The sequence below is a fragment of the Larimichthys crocea genome, chromosome VIII, assembly GCF_000972845.2.
Source record: "Larimichthys crocea isolate SSNF chromosome VIII, L_crocea_2.0, whole genome shotgun sequence".
Classification (NCBI taxonomy): Eukaryota; Metazoa; Chordata; class Actinopteri; family Sciaenidae; genus Larimichthys; species Larimichthys crocea.
In genome coordinates, this window is record NC_040018.1 from 15,988,571 (window position 1) to 16,010,529 (window position 21,959).

General features: G+C 39.5%; 1 protein-coding gene across 5 annotated transcripts; it reads right to left on the bottom strand.

Moving 5' to 3' along the window:
• Positions 1–4,265: 4,265 nt before the first annotated feature.
• On the bottom strand, positions 4,266–21,467 carry ppfibp2a (PPFIA binding protein 2a). Of its 5 annotated transcripts, XM_019254272.2 has the most exons (22): positions 20,766–21,467; positions 19,103–19,189; positions 18,037–18,150; positions 15,967–16,098; positions 13,848–14,132; positions 13,451–13,543; positions 11,334–11,445; positions 10,418–10,479; positions 9,653–9,731; positions 9,364–9,488; positions 9,175–9,251; positions 9,028–9,088; positions 8,421–8,559; positions 7,448–7,589; positions 7,039–7,167; positions 6,790–6,940; positions 6,558–6,669; positions 6,209–6,297; positions 5,932–6,054; positions 5,466–5,591; positions 5,163–5,351; positions 4,266–5,071 (listed from the first exon to the last, which is right to left on the bottom strand). In XM_019254272.2, exons 1-22 carry the CDS (start codon positions 20,811–20,813, stop codon positions 4,856–4,858), a joined length of 2,691 nt encoding a protein of 896 aa, XP_019109817.1. In that variant the 5' UTR covers positions 20,814–21,467; the 3' UTR covers positions 4,266–4,855. The 5 variants fall into 5 exon arrangements, with proteins under 5 accessions (XP_019109817.1, XP_027136982.1, XP_019109818.1 ...); XM_027281181.1 differs by lacking the exon at positions 13,848–14,132 and having other exon boundaries at positions 20,766–21,458; XM_019254273.2 differs by lacking the exons at positions 18,037–18,150; positions 19,103–19,189; positions 20,766–21,467 and adding an exon at positions 17,179–17,425.
• Positions 21,468–21,959: the final 492 nt, after the last annotated feature.

Here is a 21,959-nt window from a genome sequence, read left to right on the forward strand (position 1 = left end):
CCCCACTCTTCCGTTTTTCTATAATCAGGAATTACTAAATATAACACAACTCAACTCACAGCTCACAGGATCATTGCTTTTTCCACAGACAGAACAGAAACTAATCAGATTTTTACTTTAATCAGTGTTTTATTCAAAGATTTATTTAAATAATGGTACCTTAACAGTCAACATATTTGCTTAAGGCCTAAAAGAACAATACTAGATCAGAATACATTCTCTTGAGGTAACAGGGCTTGTTAACATGTATATATGAAAATATAGCCTATAGCATGTGGTGTTTCTGTCTTCTTGTCCCCTGTGTTGAATGTCATTAAAGGGTTGATATCACGCAGAGCTGCTTCCTGTCTCTCATTCACACTGCTTGCTACAATAAGTTATTTAATTTTATTCTCGACAATTATGTTGCGACCCCTGAAATAATCTTGTGACCCCCTTGGGGGTCCCAACCTTCTGGCTTGGAGAACCACTGCAATAAGGCATGCTTCTAGTTGCTCAACTGCAAGGAAGGTTGGTAAAATATTTTGCACCATGGTGACATAATGGAGAAATATAAATGAAGTAATATTCTATGAGCATGAAAAGTCCAGCAACAGAAGCGAGTCATCTTCTTGTGTATTTATTCAGAGTAACTAAAACTTGCTGGAACAGCTGTCTAATGTAGATTTTTACATTAAATGACCAGATTGGTGACACAATGCTCCATGATTTATTGGGTTGAGGGACTCCTTGCATCTTGTAATGACTTATATCTCTCCTGTCTCTCAATGAACTGCCCACATTTAAAGCAATGAAAAAGCCAGTCAGAAACTAAGCGTGACAGGGAGTGAGTTGCCTTGACTATGAAAAAAAAGGCCCCTTGGCGCCAAGCGGGCTGATCATAACCGAGCTCTTCTACTTCAGTTCCCCACATCACGTCCCATCATGTTTGTTTTGGACTCCCACTGTCTGTGCGGTGAACTTCAGATCATCTGCAGATAATTCAAGGAGATTTATAGCCATTGAATTTGGGAGTAAATATTATAAAACAACATTTAAACCAGAAAGGATTGTTACATGGGATGCACTCAGCATGAAAAAACAAACAGAAAGAAACAGCCTGGTGGCTGGCTGTTACAGGGTGAGATGGGCTCTGAGGTTTGATGGGGCAGAAGAAGGCTCATGCAGACGGCTGGCTGCTCCTTTTGACGGCGTGTCAGGGTTGGCTCGCAAGCTGCTCTGCCGCATCTGGGTGATGCAGTCATCATTGTGGCAGGCCTGTCAGAACAAACTGGTGTGCTGGAGACAGATACAGCTTTAGTGGCTGGATGGGGAGTATGCAACACATGCACCACCCTAACATTGAATATGTTCCCCAAACTGGCAAGCTGGTGGCAAGTTAATGACAGGAACGACCAGTGACATCATATAAAAACATGATTACGCTCCACTAAAGACATCTGAGTGAGTCCATAGATCAAACAGACAGGGTGATGACTTAAAGCACTCGCACGCTGGCTACTGACATTACTTTAAACAGGAGCCTTGGTAACAGAATAAAAGTCTGCCTCTATAATTTTAATGGAAAATTTCACCACAAAAGTGATACAGGATAAATAAACATTACTCTCTCTCTCTCTCTCTCTCTCTCTCTCTCTCTCTCTCACACACACACACACACACACACACACACACACACACACACACACACACAGAAAGAAGATGAGACAGGGAGAAGAGAGAGGGCTCAGGCTTTGCCAAGAGGGGGTTTGCGTTGCATCACCAATGCAGTGTTTTTATTTGTGATGTATTCAAATGAATTGACAGTCACAGTGGGAGAATAATGTTTAATCATTAGCAAAGGGTTTGCAAATTATTTATGCAATGTAAACCATGATAATTTACTTCCACATTTTTTTTCTCATACTGCCATTAACAAGTAAGTTGGAAACCAATAAATGTCACAATCGCTTTCACTTAATTAAAACAATAGATGTCATATTACAAGGTAAGTTGTCAGTCATACCACAGTCTCCTGCACATGGCAATTTACTGCTAAAGTGTTATGAGAGAGGGTGACACAAATAATAGCTATTAAACTGTCAGCTATTGGAGGCTGGATCACATTACTGAAATTAGCTAAGATGCACTATTATAAACAATGCCATCTTCTCTTAACACATGCATACATACACGTAGATAAACACACACACACACAACAGAATGAGAAATCTGTAAAAATAGGAATGAATTTGGATACAATTACAACCATATTAAAGCTGTTTTTTTTATGTATTTTTGAAATAGATCATTTGTATTACTAAAAGTGTGTCTTAAATCATTTGATTCAGTTTCTAATCCTGGACAGTCCATCACCCTCCTGGCCAATACACAAATTCCAGAACTCTCATTTGTAACCACATGAGACCGAGTGCAGTATTTGATTAATTATGTAACATCCTCTCATGTCCTTTGTGCTGGCATGATACCCATGTTCAATCTGTCCAACTGAAAGTGTAATTACAAATGTAGTAATGCAGTCCAGCAGGCCAAATGCATTTATAGTAAACTAAGGGCCAACGCAGTGTCACTCAATAGAATTACCAGTCTCACCACTCACTGACAAATAGCTATTGTAAAAAAAAGAAAATTAAATAATAATATGAAATGGGTAAAAGACGAATAAGCTTCTTTTAAATCTAAATACACGTGGTGAACCTCAGTGAGTTAACTGTGAAGGTTCCGCGTGGTGGTGTAGTATCTGTAGGCAACACTGACATCTGCTGGCTCAAAGTTAGGACTTACCATCACTTTGTGTCAACATTATATGAATGTATGCTGCTTTATAGCAGATATTTCCAAACATTTCACAATTACCTCTTACAGTCTTCACTTCACTCCCACAGCCCTCTAATTTAACATGGATCAATTGAGCAGAGTTACACACTTATCAGCAGGACTAATTTATTTATGAACCTGTCATTTGTAATCATTGATCAGGATGTTCTCCGTTAGGAAAATAATGATATGCAGAGGTAAAAGATTCCCTAATTATTGTGTTTGGTCTAATTGAGGTTGTGTGCTTCTACAAGAGGGTTCAAAGGGGAGCTGCCCTGTCTGCCATTTTACCAGACATGCCAGCAGAATCTTAGTAGAATCACTAAGACTGAAATCGGGGGAAAACAGCCCCACACGCTGTCATTTACTGAGACTTTGTTTCATTAAAACACTCACTTTGTGTGAAAGGAATATTTCTACCAACACTGGTTCTGTCTCATTTGGAAAACACAGTAACTGTATAACAATCATATTACAGTGGCATTAGTTAAACGCATGCAAATAGCAAACCTAACCAAGGCAATCATGTCTGTTACATTTCATTTGGCCTTTGAGCTGCAGTACGTTAAGAGAGGCCAAATGACCACGACTCTACCCGGTTTTAAATATATCCTTTCATGGCTCTCATGTCAAAAGAATTAGCCAGAGGTTAAAGGGTGCAATGAACTCTGAAATCCAGAGATCCTTTATTTAGTTTACAATATGGTACCAATACAATTATCAGAATTATTGTTTTTTTCCATCATGAAAAATTATAAAAATTCAAAGAGGCATAGACCTTGCATCTGCTTTGTATGTTTCATGTTTCATCCTTTTGATAACTAACCACAGAAAATCTTTCTGTCGTCAACAACATTCACTGGATAGTGACTGATAATTCACTGCCTCTACTGAAGCAGGCATAGATAATAAAAAAAAGCTGTTACTGTTCACCAACAAGAAGATCGCTGATTCATTTATTTGATTAACTCACCAACCAAACCGGAATCCATTTCAGTCTTGTCAGCTACATTAAAGCAGATATTCAGGCTCTTGCACTTTAAGGAACCCGGCATGGAACTGGCCAAACCTCCTGTATAAATGTTCTTGTATTTTTGTTATAATAATTGTTTGACCAGTAGTGGGCAGTCCTGGATCAGCAACTCATTCAAGATCGTAAGATCCATCCTCATTAAAATATTCACTGCCTCTCTGACTATAATCAAATGTACTGTAACTATGCTAATAGGCTAATTAAAAACTCTCAAAACTTGAACTTGAACTACTGTTTCACATTTTAATAAGTAATGTAAGCTATAATTTAGCTTAATTTTAAATATGAACAAGTTGTTCGGGGACAGTAGGAAGTATTTAAGCAACATTTGTTTTGATGGAGACTAGAATAGAAGAATAGTTTGTTTGTTTGTTTTTTTTCATTTCAAAATAATTCAACACAACTAACCTTTGACCTCATGTTTATTATAATATTACATATTCACAATGATCTCATGAAACAAGGCAACATTTGGGTGGGAGAATCCTAAGGTATACCAATAAGCCTCATTTGAAGGTGCAGAAGAGTAAGTGTACTGTCGAGAATTAAAATGATTTAATTTTAGATTAATTTCAGTCATACAATGAGAAACATTCTTAAAGTAGCTGTTGTTAATTATTATACTGTACAGTCAAACCACATACATAACAAGAAAAGGTCACCACAACTCTAATTAAAGTTTAGATACAAAATGGTCAGTAAAATGCATTGTTTTAAAGCAAAAGTATACTGTTTAAGGAATGCAGAGAGCAGCTTTCATAAAACAATTCACACAATGACACCATTCATCACTATTTTAGATGAACTTTGTTTAAGCCACACCTCAGTGAAAATACATGAACAGCATTGCCTGCTAAACACAGCATCTTTGCAGCCCATCCAGCAAATCAGCACATGGATTCATCTTAGGTTTATTTCTGCAGTAGAATTTCCACTGATTCACAAAGTCACTTAGTGAGTGAGAGCATGGTGGAGAGGGTGTAGTTTCCTACTATATTCCTTAAATTATTGTTTTTGGCCATTAGCCTTTATCCCCACCTGCTCCCGCCTCTCAGTCTGTCTGTCCAAGCTGGTGCTAAGGCCTCTAAGTGCTGCAGAGGGCAACCGAGAAACCCCATTCACTGTCAGCGTTCCACTGTCTATTGGGCAGATATAGTCCGCAGATTCATCAGGTTTTCTCTTTCTGAGGTGACTGAATTGGGTGAAGCCCAGCTTCTTTGGCTGAAAACACAAATCAGGGTCCAACCCATTATTAAATCATTTAGATTTTTTGATGCAATAACCACATTTAATTCTTAGATTATGCTCTCACCTTTACTTTAGCAGTGGTAGTGAGGGGCACATGGCCTGTGGCATTGCCATACTCTCGCTTCTCCTGCGTGGCCTGAGCCCCCACCAGGGCAGAGAAGGCAGTGGCGAGGTGGCGACGGAGCAAAGTCTTCTGTGGAGGAATATTTAACAGCAGGGCCAAAGTCTCTGAGCTGAAGCGAGGCTCCAGGATCTATGTAGGAACATATTGACAGCAGATGGCATGTCTCATGGCATGTAATACAAGCATGTAATGCCAGTATGACTTGAAAAACTTGCAGACAAACTCAAGATGTATAGTACTTACAATTAGCCCACCATGAACACCACTACCCCGTAGATTAGGAGCATATTCAGCCAGATCCACTGCTCTTAGCCACTCCATTACACGATGGTTAGACCACTGCACCACCTCTGAGGGAGATGGGTGACGCTGAAGAAGTTGGGAAACAAAAATATTAATTGATATTACAGCTTCTTTCATCTCACTCATAACTGTTTGACTTGAAAGCAATTGTATGAAGGAAAACTACTCTTTGTTTGAAAGCATTGAATGTCTGTCTGCCGCCATCTTGTGGCCAACTCACAGGATTACATGTTTTACCAATTTACAGCTGTATCTCGGTAAAACACTTCTCATAGAAATATCTTAGTGTTTTGATATCTATATATGGGCAGTTACACAGTTTTTTTAATTTAAACACAAAGTGTAGCATAACATAAAACAAAGACAACTGCTACACTCAAAACACCCTGGCACAATCTACAATTACCTCTTCCCCTGGTCTACGTCGAAGACAGTTGGGGTTGAACTTGTTGGCGTGAAGAACATGGATGGCACATTTAATACTGAGATGATGAAGCTGGCTGGTGACCTTTAGAGTCAAGAGGTCATTCTGAGTGAAGAGCAAAAAAACATCAATGTATTATATGAACTTTAATCATGCCTGTGTTTCACTTTATGTTTTTAATTCATGTCTGACATTTAAATAAATGTCTTTGCAGACCTCCTCTTTAATAGAAAATGTGTTACATGGAGCATTATCTTACCACTGTGAGGTATTGTATCATTCGACCGTCTACTCGAGCTTCATGGAATTGGTCTTTATACTGAGGCAAACCAATATCATCCAACCACCCTAAATGGGTGAAAATCAGACATTAATTGTCTTCACTCACTGAACATTTAAATGCTGGAGTATCATCAGCTGTCAAAGCATGTCAGGATACAGTTCCTGTATTTGAATACTGACTATATTTGCATTTTCTTTTTTCAAATGCATTTCCAGCTGACACAGTTCTTTGTTTGGTGTGTGGCATGCATCTATTTATAGATGTGATTCAAATGAGAACATGCAGCATGTAAAGTTCAAAATATTCCATGTAGAAAAAGTCTTACGTGTGACCCAGATGTAGTCCAGCTCAGCTGATTTCTCTATAACTTTAGTGGTGAACGCATTCAGAGCGAGCTGCAGCTTCTTCCTATGCAGTGGATTCTTCATTCCCATCTCCTGAGGACAGAAAGAACTGTTTGTCACAGTAAAACTAAAGAACAAAAAAACAAAACACTTAAATGGTTGAAAAAGGGAGTACTGTACTACAAAGTCAGGTAGGGGCACACTGAGCACTACCTTCTCAAAATCCTGAGGTGTGGCAGATAGCAGTGTCTGTCCATTTTCAACCCACTGTCTTGTGAGATTGACATACTGGCCCAGTCCATAGTCGTCTAGCCAGCCACACACCTGCTCTTTGGTCCACTGGCTAAATGGAATATTCATATCACTGAAAGAAAACAGTACAAATCAGATTATTAACTGATTCATTTATTGCAAATATTGAAAAACTTGAAAAAAGGAAGGTAGGGGTACACTGGGCTTTACCGTGCAGAGTCATAAGATTCAGGGGTCCGGGTCAGTCTGGGTCCTGCAGTTGCACGCAGGCCTCCTCTTCTAAACTGACCGGCATCTGGATCTGCTGCCTGGAGCCCTCCAGACTGAGTTCTTCGAAGTCTGTATGGATGAGGGTAAACTCTCTGGATAAACATGCTGGAAGCTATTTTTATTCTCAAAGTTAAATAATAATAAATAGCACAATTGGTATATCATGTTAACTTCATTGTTGATAAATAAAATATGTAAGATAAGGGTGACAATGGAAAATATTTATTTCTTTTTCCATCAAAGAAACCTATACAATGTTATTTATACACATTGAATATAGACAGACCTACAGTACATACTTAACATTCTAAATTAGTTTGGGTAGTTAGGTGATTTGTGACACACTCACTTTCCCCAGAGTCTCTTGAAGCTCCTGTTATTCTTCATGTACTCGGGTGATCCCACAGCTCGCTGGCCAGCCTGTGTATTTGCTCCAGAATGAGACGGGGAATTATCGCTTGAAGTGCTGTCATCAACTTTGTCCAACTTTCCTGTAAGAGGTTACAAAAACCACAGTCAGTGTGCGATGACTAACAAATATGATTCAGATTGTACGAATGTACTGTAGATGGTTACAATTTGATTCGTTTACTGATAATTACAGCAGACATAGCAAAATTCAATAATAGTACTGAAATAATAAAATCCGTAAATTTAGTTTCATGTAGCTGAGCCAACAAAATGTTGACGACGATGATGATGATGATGATGATGATGATGATGATGACTGCGCTTTTCATACCAAGAACATTAACAGCTAAGTAGCACATGTGTGGTGGTCTGCCTTTTCACAGAGCTCCATTCAGGAAAGGGAGTACAGGTTACAGACCATTGAGTTCAGTAAGTAATTCATCGGTTAATGCACCGTAAAAAAGAAGGAGTTTAAGCTATATTTTACAAGGTGTGATCTTGATGATATAGGCTGCAGTCAGTCACCACTCTACAGCAGAATGTAGCAGAGAGAAATCAGGGTGGGGCTCAATTTATAACTGGTCAGTGAAGCTGAGGAAGGGTGGAGCTGGGATGAATGTGGTCAATCAGAGCAAAGGGAGGGTGTGTTTGGTAAGAAAGTCTATCCCATGATCCATCTGCACTGTCACAAGCCTCTGCAATTATAGCTGTGATCAAAGGTACAGTGGTTGTTTGGTCAAAGGAGAGTGGTTTGCGCCAAATACAAATACTGCCTTTGCACATGGGAATTACCGGCCTTGTGACTAGTCCACAGAAAAGGTCTGGCCCTATATCAGGGATTATTACTAGATACTATCCATCATATCATAAATAGCATCCTGTGTAGCCTGAGTTAATATGCCTGGATTTACTTTGGCTGGAGTCACCATCTTCGCTCCCATCTGGAGACCGTTGACTCTGAATTTCACTGCTGTTGTCTTCGATACCATTCTGCTCTGACAGAGACGAATTCACAGGCAGTGTCTGACTTCTGGTGTCACCCAGACCGCTCTGTATAAATCACACACACACAAATAGAGAAGATAGCACATTTGCTAAATCAGGAACTGCAATTTGTGTTCAAAACACTATAATGTTCATGCAATTCTGAGTTCTCATACGCATCAATCATGTAAGAAGCAGTATAGTAGATCGTACTGTGGAGAAACTAAACACTGAAAACATTCATTGTAATTCATTGTCATTTTGTCAGTCATTGTAATTGTACAATATGTTTGTGTTGATTTGTTCTGTACACGTGACAGCTATTGCACATCTGTCCGTCCCTGGAGAGGGATCCATCCTCTGTGGCTCTTCCTGAGGTTTCTTCCACCTTTTTCCCTGTTAACCATTTTTTTGTGGGCAAGTTTTTCCTCACTCGAACCGAGGGTCTAATGTACTTTGTGACTTTGGGCTATACAAATAAAATCTGATTTGATTTGATTTTTCTTTTGACTTTTATGATGATTATAAACATACCTTTTGTGAAGGTCCATTTGTTAAGTCATTCATGCTACTTGATAATGTCTGTGGTTCTGTTCTGAAAAGATAAAAGTATAATCATCAATCAAAAGTTTAACCAGCTAAGATATATTGAAGTACATTAAGGAAAATCTGCTTCACTACCTGGAATCACTGTCCTTCTGGACTGATGAAAGAGATGTTTGATTGGAGGAAGAACTGGTTGTGGAAACCTGTGATGTCTGTGATGGGCAAACAATACATTTCGAGAAATTAAAATGATAATCAGTATATGTTCATGCAAACAAATCATTTGGACCAGTATGAGACCAGCTGAAATTGTTGACTACCCACTTCAGACTTTACATCCTCTGATTTTGCACTAGCAGAATCAGTGTTCTTCGTGAGGCTATGCTCTTCTTCCTCACTGCTGCTTGATGGAGTCCTACCATTTGATAATGAACGAACAGCAGGTGGAGCTATAGTAACAAAGAGAAGAAATGTTTTTTTTTCCTCAACTCAAGCAGTGGCATACGTTTCTGCTAAGGAAGGAAGTGGGGTGGCTTTTATTATTCTCAAAAATGTACGCAAACATAAAACAAATGATGGAAGTGAAGGATAAAGGAGTGAATAAGTTAATTACCTTGCCTTGTGGCATGAGTGACCTCTCTGAATTGCCTGCACTGATTCAGGAGCAGAGTGAGCTCTTCAATACGACGGTCCTGAAAAAAACAGAGAAGGGGTTGTTCATGGCCAACAAAACCCAATTAAGATGTTTATCTAAGCTTAGGAAACACCCATATGGACTATGCTTCACTCTGTTATTGACCGATATGCCACACAAATGTCTCTCTTTTACCATATGGCCTTTACATCAAAGTAGTGGATAGGGAGGGGATTGACATAGGGCCTGGCTGGAAATCTTAGTTGTGGTAACCAGCTGCATGGAGTGTGTGTTTTTTGAAGTGGTGCCCATGCTTGGTTTTGACATGGTTCTCTTAATGCTGCTTGCTCCAAAATTAGGCTTGGCAGGTCGAGGCCTACTTAAGTGTGGCTTTGCCTGAAATGGCTCGCCTTGGGGTGTGTGTACGTGTGTGTCTTCACTCGTGTGCCACATGTAGACCCATGTCTGCAAGTCTTTAATGTCCAAGATTCTCTGGGAGGGAGAATACAAAAGCCCTTCTGTACTATAAATGGTTGGAGGGCGGTGCCTCTGAGAAATGACAACATCTAAAAACAGTTACCTTCTAACCTTTTAAACAGCAGGGATGACAGCACTTACATATACAGGCCAGCTTCACATTGTAGTTAACTGATGACAACATGCACAATGCTCTATATAGCATAATCACATACAGCTGTGTTGACCAGAAAGAGAGGATAGGTTTCCAGATCTCTGGTAACTTACCTTTTCATCATTGGCAGCTGCCAGTGATTTCATTCCACTCCTAAGCTTCTGCAGTTCCTGATCTATAAAGAGAAACACTGATTATTAATATGTATATGGCAGCTGTTCGTGTGATATGATTTAGGATTTGTAATGGCACATAGTATCATATAGTTATTTAGAAAACATATATTCTAAATATACATATACATGGATCCAGTATGTTACTATATTTATGTATATCTATGCATATTTATTCCTCACTAGAGTGCCATCTAATCAATGTATTCTTAGATGCACCCAAGTCTTTTTTATCCACCAATCATGGCTTAAGCGTGTCAGCTTTTACATATTTGGGCCCACACGCCACACACTTTGCAACAACTGCAGGCATTGCTGTTGGCAGTGATTATACTAAGCAAGTGCTCTAGAGAGGAGTTTATCTATGACAGACCAAATTAAGAGCAAACAAGACATAATTCTTTCAGGAACCCATAAAGACAATGAAGAAACCAAAGGGAAGACAGATAGTGTGTCGAGTAATTTAGAAAAAAAACAGTTGGTGATTGTCAAAGCTGCCCCTCAGAGCAGTAGCAAACAAAGGATAATAAAAAAATGACATGCCTGGAGAGAGGAAATAAATGAAAGATCAAAAGTAGACATGGCCCATGGGTTTATAATGATTTTCATTAAGTACTGTTAAGGCTTACATTTGGTCTTTTCTTATATATCTCCTCTGAGAGAGAAAGACAGAGACTCATGATGAGAGAATGTACTAAGGGCCAAGACAGACTTTTCTCACAGCTGTTACTGCAAGTTAATGAATGCAATAAAGGGGTCATTAACTGTGTCACCTATCAGACTTGGTAACTGTGTCAGAGTGAGAGGCTGGGGTTGGCAGGTTGGCCAAGGCCTTGAATCTGGGTGCTTTGCTTACCTCTCTCTGAGCTCTCTGGGGATAGAGAGGGTCTGGCCAGCAGCTGAGTGTGCAAGCTCTCGATCTCAGCGTTCTTACACAGCAGAAGCTGCTGAAGGCTGTTGATCTCTGCCTGTGGGTGCCACACATTGAGGAATCTTAGCAGAAAGACCTGCAGTTCTGCATAAATGAACTGCAAGTGCCAAAACATGTCTGTTTGAACATGCACAGCTAAAAGCACTTTCACATCCACAAAAACAAGATATGTATCTTAATGTCAGTGTCAGCACATGTCCTCACTTGAACACACACATTTTTGATAGATATTGATTTTTTTTATTTGATTTTTTTCCTACCGCTACTTATATATATGAAACACCCACAACAAGGCACAGAAATGTTTCTGTTCTAAAATTTAGGGAACCAAATATTTGCCTGGAGTGTATAGTTTGCTTTAAAGTAATTTACAGAGTATAAGGAAAAACCAGATGGCAATAAGTTAAGACTGATCTATTTGCCAGTGTGCTTTATATAGTGGAGGATTAAGTGGACAATGAAAAATACAGTTTTGCCTCATATACCACATGATACCCTGTTTTATATCATTAAAGCATTATTCACCACCAGTTTGTCTTAAAAGGGAGAGTAAGATACATAAACTCACACGTAAAACATTTTATATAGCCAATTATCTGTATATCAACATCTGTAGCCAATTATTCTAGTGTGCAATAAGATTTCCTAGCTTGATTGAAAGTATATTTGTGTAACAATCTAGTATCAGTAAACAACTCTAAACTGAGGATAACAAGGAACATGCAGAATTTATGTGAAACATAGTATTTGTTCATCTTACAATTCTGGGTAAACATCTAGTTTATGAAGAGATGCCACTAAGGTATTTGATTAACTTCTAAAAACTAAAAAAAGGAATTGCAGATGGCAATACAACTTTAATTTATACAGTAATCAGCAAACTAGGTGAACCTCCTGAACTGCCAAAATGATTGAGGTAGGTGGATATTTCCAAAATCTTAAAGGTGCAATATGTGAGAATTGAGACTAGTACCAAAAAAAATATTTATATCCAATATAAGGTCCATCCTCAGTCTCCAGAGATTTCAGATGGAGATTTTACCTTGAGCAAAACTGGGTTGAACATAGCAAATCAAGCAAAGGGAACAGAAAATGTTTCATTTCTATGTCGGGTTGTGTTGTCAGACACTTCTCAAAACAATCTGAGCTGGTCAGTTGAAATAACAAGTGCTTTTAATGCACATATTTTGCCCACAGAGATTACATTGAGATTACACCACTGTGTGGTGCTCTCCCTCAATACTGGACCAAATTCAAAACTTGTTATCCTCCTTAGTGAGGGGAAGGCCTAGACTATACTATTGGACCATTGCCTCTTCAAGTTAAAAATGGTATTATAAGACCAAATCTTGCGTCAGCAGCTATTTCTGCAACACAATATATAGACATCTATAACATCATAACTGCTATTTCTTCACATTCTGATGATCAATTTCTGGTTGTTTTTAAACACTTAAACCTCTTAAATCTTACATATTGCACCTTTAAACATTTATTTCCATGTGACTCTAATGCCAGTCCAATTGTGACCAAAGGTTGGCCAGGCAACACTTACAGCAGTTAGTTTGTGGTGAACATGTGGAATTAAAAGTGAAGTAGCAGATGTGTCTTTTAAAATCTAAACTATGCACAGTGCAGTATATCTAATACACAGACTCAGACAACTATTTTACCGGAAGGGAAAGACAGCTAGAAAAACTGAAGGAGAAAGAGATGATGAAATATTGGGGGAGATAATCTAATCGCTAAGGAGTCATGGGATCATGCCAAAGAATACAAATAGGACATTATAATGGACTAAGCCATCAAATCCATTTCTCCAATACTTTAAAATAGAAGAAAACTGTTTTTAGACTTCTTAAGAAAACATACTGGAGGTGTCTGTAAATGAGAGAGCATGTGCAAAAGGAATGACTCACTTTACTGGCTGGAACATCGCATTGGACAGCATTTAGGAAAGTTGAATGGACAGTTAGCAGTGGAATTTGAGCACTGGTGTATTGCAAAGTCTAGACACCATGAATTTCAGAACTTTCTTTTACCTTCGTTGCTTTGAGTTTCTTCTCGTACTGTAACTTCTGGTCCTCCAGGTGCTCTACTTTGTCCTTGAGAATCTTGAGCTCCTTAATTAAGCCCTAAAACAGAACACATGAGAACAATTAGTTGGTTTAAATATTAAGGTATTAAGGTTAGTAAATCTGCGCATTTTTCTTTCAGAACACACAATATTAAATAGTAAGGAATGCTTCTATTAGTTGTGCCACACACTGGTGCATAACAGATACAATTAGATTTGTTTTTTTTTGCAAACAGAGAGCACTGCTGACCATATTTCATGAGTGCTTGTTTCATTTGCATCTGAACCTGATAGCAGACACTAAAGTGAGACAACCCATGCTGTACACAACATTAGAAGTCATGCTTGCAGACTGTGCCTACGCTTTCTCCTCCACAGTGGTACTGCTGCTCTGCATCTGAGCTACCCTCTTCCAGGATGTTTGTGTTCCCATCTGGAGTCTCTTCTAGTTTGTACATCACCCCTGAGGTTCTGTCACCGGATGGTCCAGGGTTTGAGCCCTGGCCCTCGATGGACTCAGCAGGGCACACAACTGGAGAGCTGTCAGCTGGGATCTCCAAGGCCTTTTTCTCCTGGATCTTGCTATTGATCTCCTTTTGAAACCTACACATCTGCTCCTGCAGCTCACTAATGAAATTCACTACAGTCTGACAGATGCAGTTGGGGAGAAAGAATTGAGGCAAAGGTTTAGAAAAAGAAGAGGAAATGATGTAGAATATATCTGTGCTTGAATACATTTTTATAAAAGTGAATGTGATATTTCAAATTGGTTATTTCCTCGTCTCCAGTCTGGGGCCTGAACACATAGTTAACCTGTATTAGGTTCACAGATCCTTGGCAAGTCCCCATATACAGACAGACTGGACCAGTTAGTCTCATTTGGCATTATATTACATATATTGTTTTCTATTTCTTCATGAATCTGAACTTCATTTGAACATAACAGTATTAATATAATGCTGTACCATAGTCCTTAATTCATACACAGTTTATCAAATGGGTAGTTTGCATTGATAAATTTCCAGAGGGGTGAGTAGGTTTTGCCATCTTTTAAAGGTGATCCGTGCCCATGTTCCTTCAGAAAGAGTGTAAACAGCAGCCGAGTTATGCTCGGACTGTGGACAGAGGAAGTCTCACTTGGGGTCTGGTACAGCGGATATGACAGATGATATTGAGTGCCTCTGTGGCTAAATTTAACTATGGGTTTACTGGCTCCACAGCAAGGAGGCCTCAACACGTTGTGTGTGTGTGCAAACATGCATATGTGAGGACATGTTTGTGTAGTAGAGGCAGCACGTGGGAGGCCAGTAAAGTGTTCAAAGCATATTTTTTTCCTGTTCTCCTTAAGTCCAAACAGCTGTTGTAGGGAAAGTTGGATTTTGTGCACATGATGAAAGCAGGATTAAGAAGTGCTGAAACACTGCTGTCTATTACAAACACACCTACAGTATGCCATTTTTTCTGTTAGAAATGCAAATCAAATCCATACAGACACTCAAGCATATTGAAATTTCATTTACTTTGTGCCTGTCAAATGTTTTTTAGCACATGCCTCCATTTAGAAAGAGGGTCCTTTTTTCAGAATGGCCTAGTCAAACTTCACCCACCTCCAAGAACAAAATTCTCTGGGCTGAGGCCTACACACACTCATATTTGGCCCACCATCCATCATGCCAGTTCTGCTATGCCTGAACTCTTTTAACCTGAGGACACAAAGGCTCTTTGACCAACAGTGTTTTGACAGTAACTACATATATTACAGGATCCTGTCTCGTAGCAGCGCTGCTTTCCCTACTTCCCCTTTCTCTAACTCATGGTCACTGAATGTCCCAGGATGTCTGCTGGTAACCTGACACATCAGTCTTAAGAAAATACATGATTCAATTTTAAGCGGACAAAAAATTTAAACCCTTTGAAGAGTTTTTTCCCGTAGACTTTGCCCATGAATAACAGAGCCAGGGTTTGGGTGAATGTTCCCCTCCATCCTTCCAGAAAGTGTTTATGGTCTTCCATAAAATCAGCAGTTGACTTCAAGGTTAGATCCATCTGAACACAAGGCAGATTTTTGTGTGTACCCTCGTCATTCCTGGCAGAGTTAGGTTCATATTTCCAAGGACTAAAGTAAAACAGAAGTTCCTGAGGATTTTAACTAAACTAATTCCTCCTTGCAAACAGTCAACTGTATAAGCCAGTTCGACATGAGTCATTCACGACCACATTGACATTTTTGCTAATCAGGAATATGAAATGTAATTGCAAAATTGCACTAAAATGTGATTGAGTAGCTAACTAGAAAAGAAACTGTGCAACCACTAAATGAAAAGCAACTGGTACAACTCAACAAGAGAAGCTTGTTTTGATGGATAATTAAAAAAAGGTTCTGACAACAACATAACCATAACCATTTCTACATATTGTACTGATATTAAAAATAAAACCATTCTGACCACACTGGATAGTCTGCTGTGTGAGAAGGCCTACCTCTGCTTTGTGTTGCCTTTCAGCCCCATGGGCCTGCTTTCCCTCCATGTCTGTGAGCTTTAGTTTCAGGTAAGACACCTCACCCCTGAGACTCAGCTTCTGGTTCTCCAGTGACGTCCTATGCAGGAGCTCCTGTCATCAACAATATACAGAGAGAGCATGAAGAAAGACAAACAGACATAGAGGTAAACACAAACATACAAAGTACATTATCTTTTTAATGACACACAGCGCTCAATACTTACTGAACAAAGGCAACATTAAGTATGAGACACAGCAAGCTTCCAGTTCTGTAAAGACCGTCCCCTCAGACAAACCCACTGGTTTCAGACGCTGTTTGAGTGGCTAAATATACACAACCCATGACCACTATTTATAATGCCTATTTCACAGCTCACTCAAAGTACACCACAGAGGGGGGGGGGGAGAGAGAGAGAGACAGAGAGAGAGAGAGAGAGAGAGAGAGAGAGAGAGAGAGAGAGAGAGAGAGAGAGAGAGAGAGAGAGAGAGAGAGAGAGAGAGAGAGAGAGAGAGAGAGAGAGAGAGAGAGAGAGAGAGAGAGAGAGAGCAAGAGAGAGAGAGAGAGGTACCAAAAGCATGCAAAACATTCATAGAAAGAACATTTAAATAACTTTGACAGGTGCATTTTCCTGTCAGTGTGAACTGACAGCCAATCTAACTTGATGCTGAAGGAGACTATAGGTCTACTATATAGTTCTGTGACGATTTGTCTTAAATGGCTGTCAGCCTTGAGAGTTAAGCCAAGGCTATGCAGGCAGATGTATTACTAATTTGGTTGATGTCAAGCAGGTGCTAAATCACTTAAAGTCCAGAAATGAGCATCTGAGGCAGGCAAACAGTACATATGGATACATCCATTTAAAACTCAGGCTTCGGAAAATATCTGGGCTTCTTCTAGAGTGCACATGGAAAATATTAGAGCTTTGTCACCAGGAAGAGATTTACGGCTCAGGTCCAAAGCCTCATAATGACCATGTCTCCAAGAAACCAGCCTGGCTGCCCTTTGATACACTGCACACGTACTGCACTGCGCATAGAAGTAGACACCCAGCATTAAGTTCACAACTCATCAGAAAGCTAAAAGACACGTTTCGGCACTCCTGAAATTTGTCTCAATAAGTTGAAACAGTCCACTTTGAATGGAAATTTTACAAGAGCAGCGTTTTAAGAATGAGATAATCTGAGTAATACCTGGTTCATCTTACTCCAGTGTCTGCCTGAAGCAAAGGAAGATTAAGTTCATTTCCCTCATGGATGCAGTGGTTTCAAGCGTCTTGTAGTTTCAGTAGATTAAAGTTTCATACACCCATTCCAATCAGTGTTCTTTGTGTCGCTAAGCAGAGTCTCTGAGTCTCTGTTGTAGACCTGAAGTCAAAGGCAAACAACTAAAAATTACAGACATACACTACAGACAACTCTTAAAGGAGCGCCACCCCTATTCTTTCCTCCCTCCCATCTCTCCACCTTTTTCAGCTGTTCCTCCCTTACTCATTTGTCCCTTTCGCCTCTGTTGTCATTCCTCTCTCTCTCTCTCTCTCTCTCTCTCTCTCCCTCTCCCTCTTCCTCCCCCTCTCTCTCTCTCTCTCTGTATGTATGTGTGTGAGCACGCAAGGACTGGATACAGGTTGGGGTGTGGCTAATGGTGCTGTAATCACCTGCTCAGACAGACCAGTCTGGCCCTGCATAAGCCAGAAATGCACTCTGAGACACTGCCTGAGTGTCCCAAATATTTGGGTTGTCAAGGTAGTCTGGAGGCAAATACACTGGAATTTCTTCCCAGGAAGCAGAGTTCATCCTGAGTTTCATTCTACAGCTTTTGAGAAAAGATTGGATCTGCAGAAGAGTCATATTTAAAAGATAGATGGACACTGTGAGGCCCTGTCACATCATTATCCATCTCATTAAATAAAAGAATAATATTGATATAAAATCCTTGGATGTCTCTTGGTGAATGTCAGAATTTTCTGCTTTTGGTAATACATCAAACGTTTGGTATTTAAGAAGGTCCAATGTCAGATGTTCTGATTTGAGGTCTATACAGCTACGTACCTGCTGTAGCATCTCCTCTGTGGAGTCGAGTTTCTGCTGATGCTCCACCAGAGAACTCTGTAGATCACTGATCTTGGCCCCCTGAGCCTCCACTTGGTCTGTTAGCACACTCACCTGTGCATTTGTGTGCGTAGACAGAAAGTTAGTCGAGATGAAAATTGTTTTTCTACACCAAAGCTGGTTTGCCACCATTTAGTTTCACATTTTATCATATAATTGCACCCTACAGTAGGTCTAGCAAAACCTCTTTAGGTTTTTAGATTCTGTCTTTTACTACAACATTTCTCACAAAACACATTAACATCAGCTATTTTCATTTAATCGCTGTGCTTATTACAACTGTGCCAGATCAAACATTTCCTTTGAGAAGAAATGAATGATCCTTTGTGTAGGCGCTTGCAACACTTGAGTGGCTCCAGCAATGTCAGCAGAACTCAGGTTAAATATAAATTGGCAGAGAAAAACTATTAAAACCACATAATGACTAATCACGTGCTAACCTGGAGCAGATTTTACAAAGGACCTTTTCATGTAAGGACTTAAGAAACAAACAGGGCACCTGCTGTCATACACACCTACGTATTACAGCACATGGTGGTGCTAGCCTCAACCTGTCGGAGATAGGCACTTGTTCAACACTCCTGATAACTGCACACTCCTACATATGCAAACAAACACGAAACAAGACTTTCTGGTGTCGTAACAGCACCAAACCCATCTGTATAACTGCTTCACCCATGCAGTGGAGAAGAAATTACGCAACATTTACAACACAATGCTTTGATCTACCTTTGCCCTTACTCCTTCCTTTCCTCTCCTCTAAAACTGTTATGTGATATGAGCACTATTTTGAATCAGGTCAAACTAACAGTGTAGTGTCAAATGTCCTTTTTTTATCTGAGCAAATGTATGACTTAAATCTAATGGAATTGATTCAACTTCATGCTTCAGGTTAAATGTGTTGCCCAACATTATTATTTAAAAAAAACCTTATTCAGACAGAGAAAGAAAGAAGAGATAGAAAGACAAAGAAACTATTGTATTTTAAAGTAGTGACTCATCTCACCTGCAGAATTAGTGACTCTTTGTCTCCTTCCAGACGTGATAACCTCTCCTGATAGGACTCACTGTTGCCAGATGAATGGAGGTTAACCTTCAGAATAAAGGTCAGCTATTAAGCTCAGGAAGTTCACTGTTAATACACAACGGGTTGCCCAGTGGGCTGAAATTGGTTTTCTTTAATGAGGTTGCAGCTTTAGACACATACATACGCAACTTTCAGTCTCCCCATGTGTCAGTAGGACATATGGAGAAGTCTGTAGGAGGTTTACAAGTTCTAATCCAGCATTAAAAGTTGTGTACAACAATTTAGACTGGCTGATTAGTGGAAAAAACAAATGTCGAGTGAAGGCTGAGCTCAGAGCTGCTTGTGTAGTCATAGATATTTCAGAGCCATGACTGTGCAAGGGAAGTAAAGTGCAACCAAATGAGTTCAAATTTCTCAGAAATCCAGGCTTACAACCACAATCATGGAAACATTATGTAGCCCAGTGTTCATCATACTGAGCCGGCCAGCTCGAGTGTTTGTAATAATTTGAAAATACCATTAAGCCTTTAATATATTCATGCATTTGAACAGTATGATATTTAAATGTACAGTATGCATACTTTAAATGATATTACAGATATTCTTTCCTTTTTTCTTTGATTAGCAGCATTTCTTTTTCATGCACAGTTACTTCTCTAGTTCCCTTGCTATTTTTTTTTTGTTCAGTATTTGGCAAAAATAGACCCTGGCTTACTTTAAATTGTAAACAGCTCTCTTTGTTCTTGCTGTGTGCTTAATCATTTTCAAAGTTGCTCAACCAATTTAAATCTTCAAGAGTTACACTGAGTTGCCATAATTATATACACATATACATTGTATTTCAAATTGATAGTCCAGACTTTCTTTGTGAAACTGCACAGTTTTAATTGCTGCAAGAGAGGTCCTGATTTAAGTATTTTGAGACTGTAGTTGTTGGTGCGGTTGAACTGAGATGATGAAGAAGAAAGTAAACTAAATTGTATTTCATTACATAGTGATTCTCAGTCATTCATTTAGTTTTTATCTTTTCATGTTTTTTATATCTGTGATTTGTGCACATCACTTTGTGTGTTTGAGTTGAAAAGTGTTGACAAGGATATGCATGAAAATGCTTCCTCTATGGATTTAGCATTCAGTATGAATTATAACATAATGGAGGCAGTAGGGACTAATGCTTTCTTAATGGTAGCAAGATGGTATGTGTTGTCCAAAGACTCCCTATAGGTTAAAGAGGCAGGAAATGATCTCAGCTGTCATGCATACCCATTTATCTTTCTCTTCAAACACTATACCTTATGACCAGGTGGTGCATTCACCTCAACGGAGACCCATGGAAATATGTTTTAGTGCTTATGTCTAATAAATACACAATATTTTATTTCAGCTTTAATAAAAAACAGTAATATTTACTTTTCCCCAAGTCCCCAAGGACCATATACTGTATTACACACTACACATCTTGCATATTCTGCAGCACACCTGACAAACAAAACATGTCTTCCTCCCAAATTATCTTAGAACTATAATTATGTTGTAATAGCAACAGCAGCGCAGGAGCAAAATAAACAATCAAGATTCTCGGTGCAATTGTGGTGCAGTATGAAGGTATGAAGAGCAGACATGCAAGTGGGTAATGTCTTACCTTCCTAAGCCAGGCAAAATGTTTGTAGAAATCAATGTCATACTCCATTCTGCAGGCCCATTGTACTGTAGGTCTGGCTTTTAATGTTAGATACTAACAGAATTCAGCCAGTGCTATAAAGCATCAAGGAGGATGAACAGATACCAAAATCCACAGTAAGACAAAACAATGGTTCGATCTCCCTGAATCCAACTCTCCTACTTTTACAGACCCTTCATATTGCAGTTGTAGAGAGAGCAGAGAGGACCTTAGTCCATGTGGTTTTAAGTCTGGGCAGCCTGAGACTTTTAGAGCCGAGCCGAATTTCTTAAACTATGCCAGTTGGCTGTACCCCCGTTCTTTCGTCGCTTCACTTTTTTTCTACCTCTTTCTAACTCCCCCCTTTTTCTTTCTCCTGCTTTCTCTCTTAAGCACACTCAAATTTCTTCAGTATTTACCACATCACTGCATTTCTGCTGCACCTCATGATCTCTCATCTTTTTCTGCACTCCCTTTCGCTCTCCTGTGCCTCTGTGTGTGTGTCTCTAGCCCGTTCTCTCGCTCTGTCTGAAGTACTTCTCAGTCAAGCTAATTTTTTGCGGGGCTTCCTAAAGGGGCACAGGGGAGAGGAAACTTTCTGCAGCACATGCTTGTCAGATGTGGTGCAGAGCAAGAAGTCAGTAAAAACGACGCAGAAGGGGAGGAGGCAGTGGAGGAGACTGAAAGGGAATGTGAGCATAAAGTTGATATTATCAAATTTAAGTATGGTAGAGTAGAAGAGGGAAAATACAGGTGGTGGTTTCTAACCTGTATGAGAAAAACAAATAACTGTTGCAGAAAATGGATGACGGGAGTAATGCAGGAGTAAGAGGATGAGGGAAAAAACAGAGAATTGGACAGTGGAATGGGGGTGCAATTGCTTGTACTCTAAACAGGAGCTCTGGATCTCATTACCGGTTCAGTTTGCTTCCAGAATACTTCTTTGCAGACAGGAAAAAGCCCTCCAGATGTTGATGACCAGGATCAAAGACCACCATATCATGCCACTAATAAAACCCATGGACTCTCTAGCAGTAGACTTTAGTAAGCTCCTTTGTAGTAGAATCCTTTCTCATATATTGGATATTTCAGATTGGGTCTTTCCATACTCTGTGTTATATAATGTTGTTATGGTCAGCCATCTTATTAACCTCCAAGTGCTGAGGCCCTTTCAGC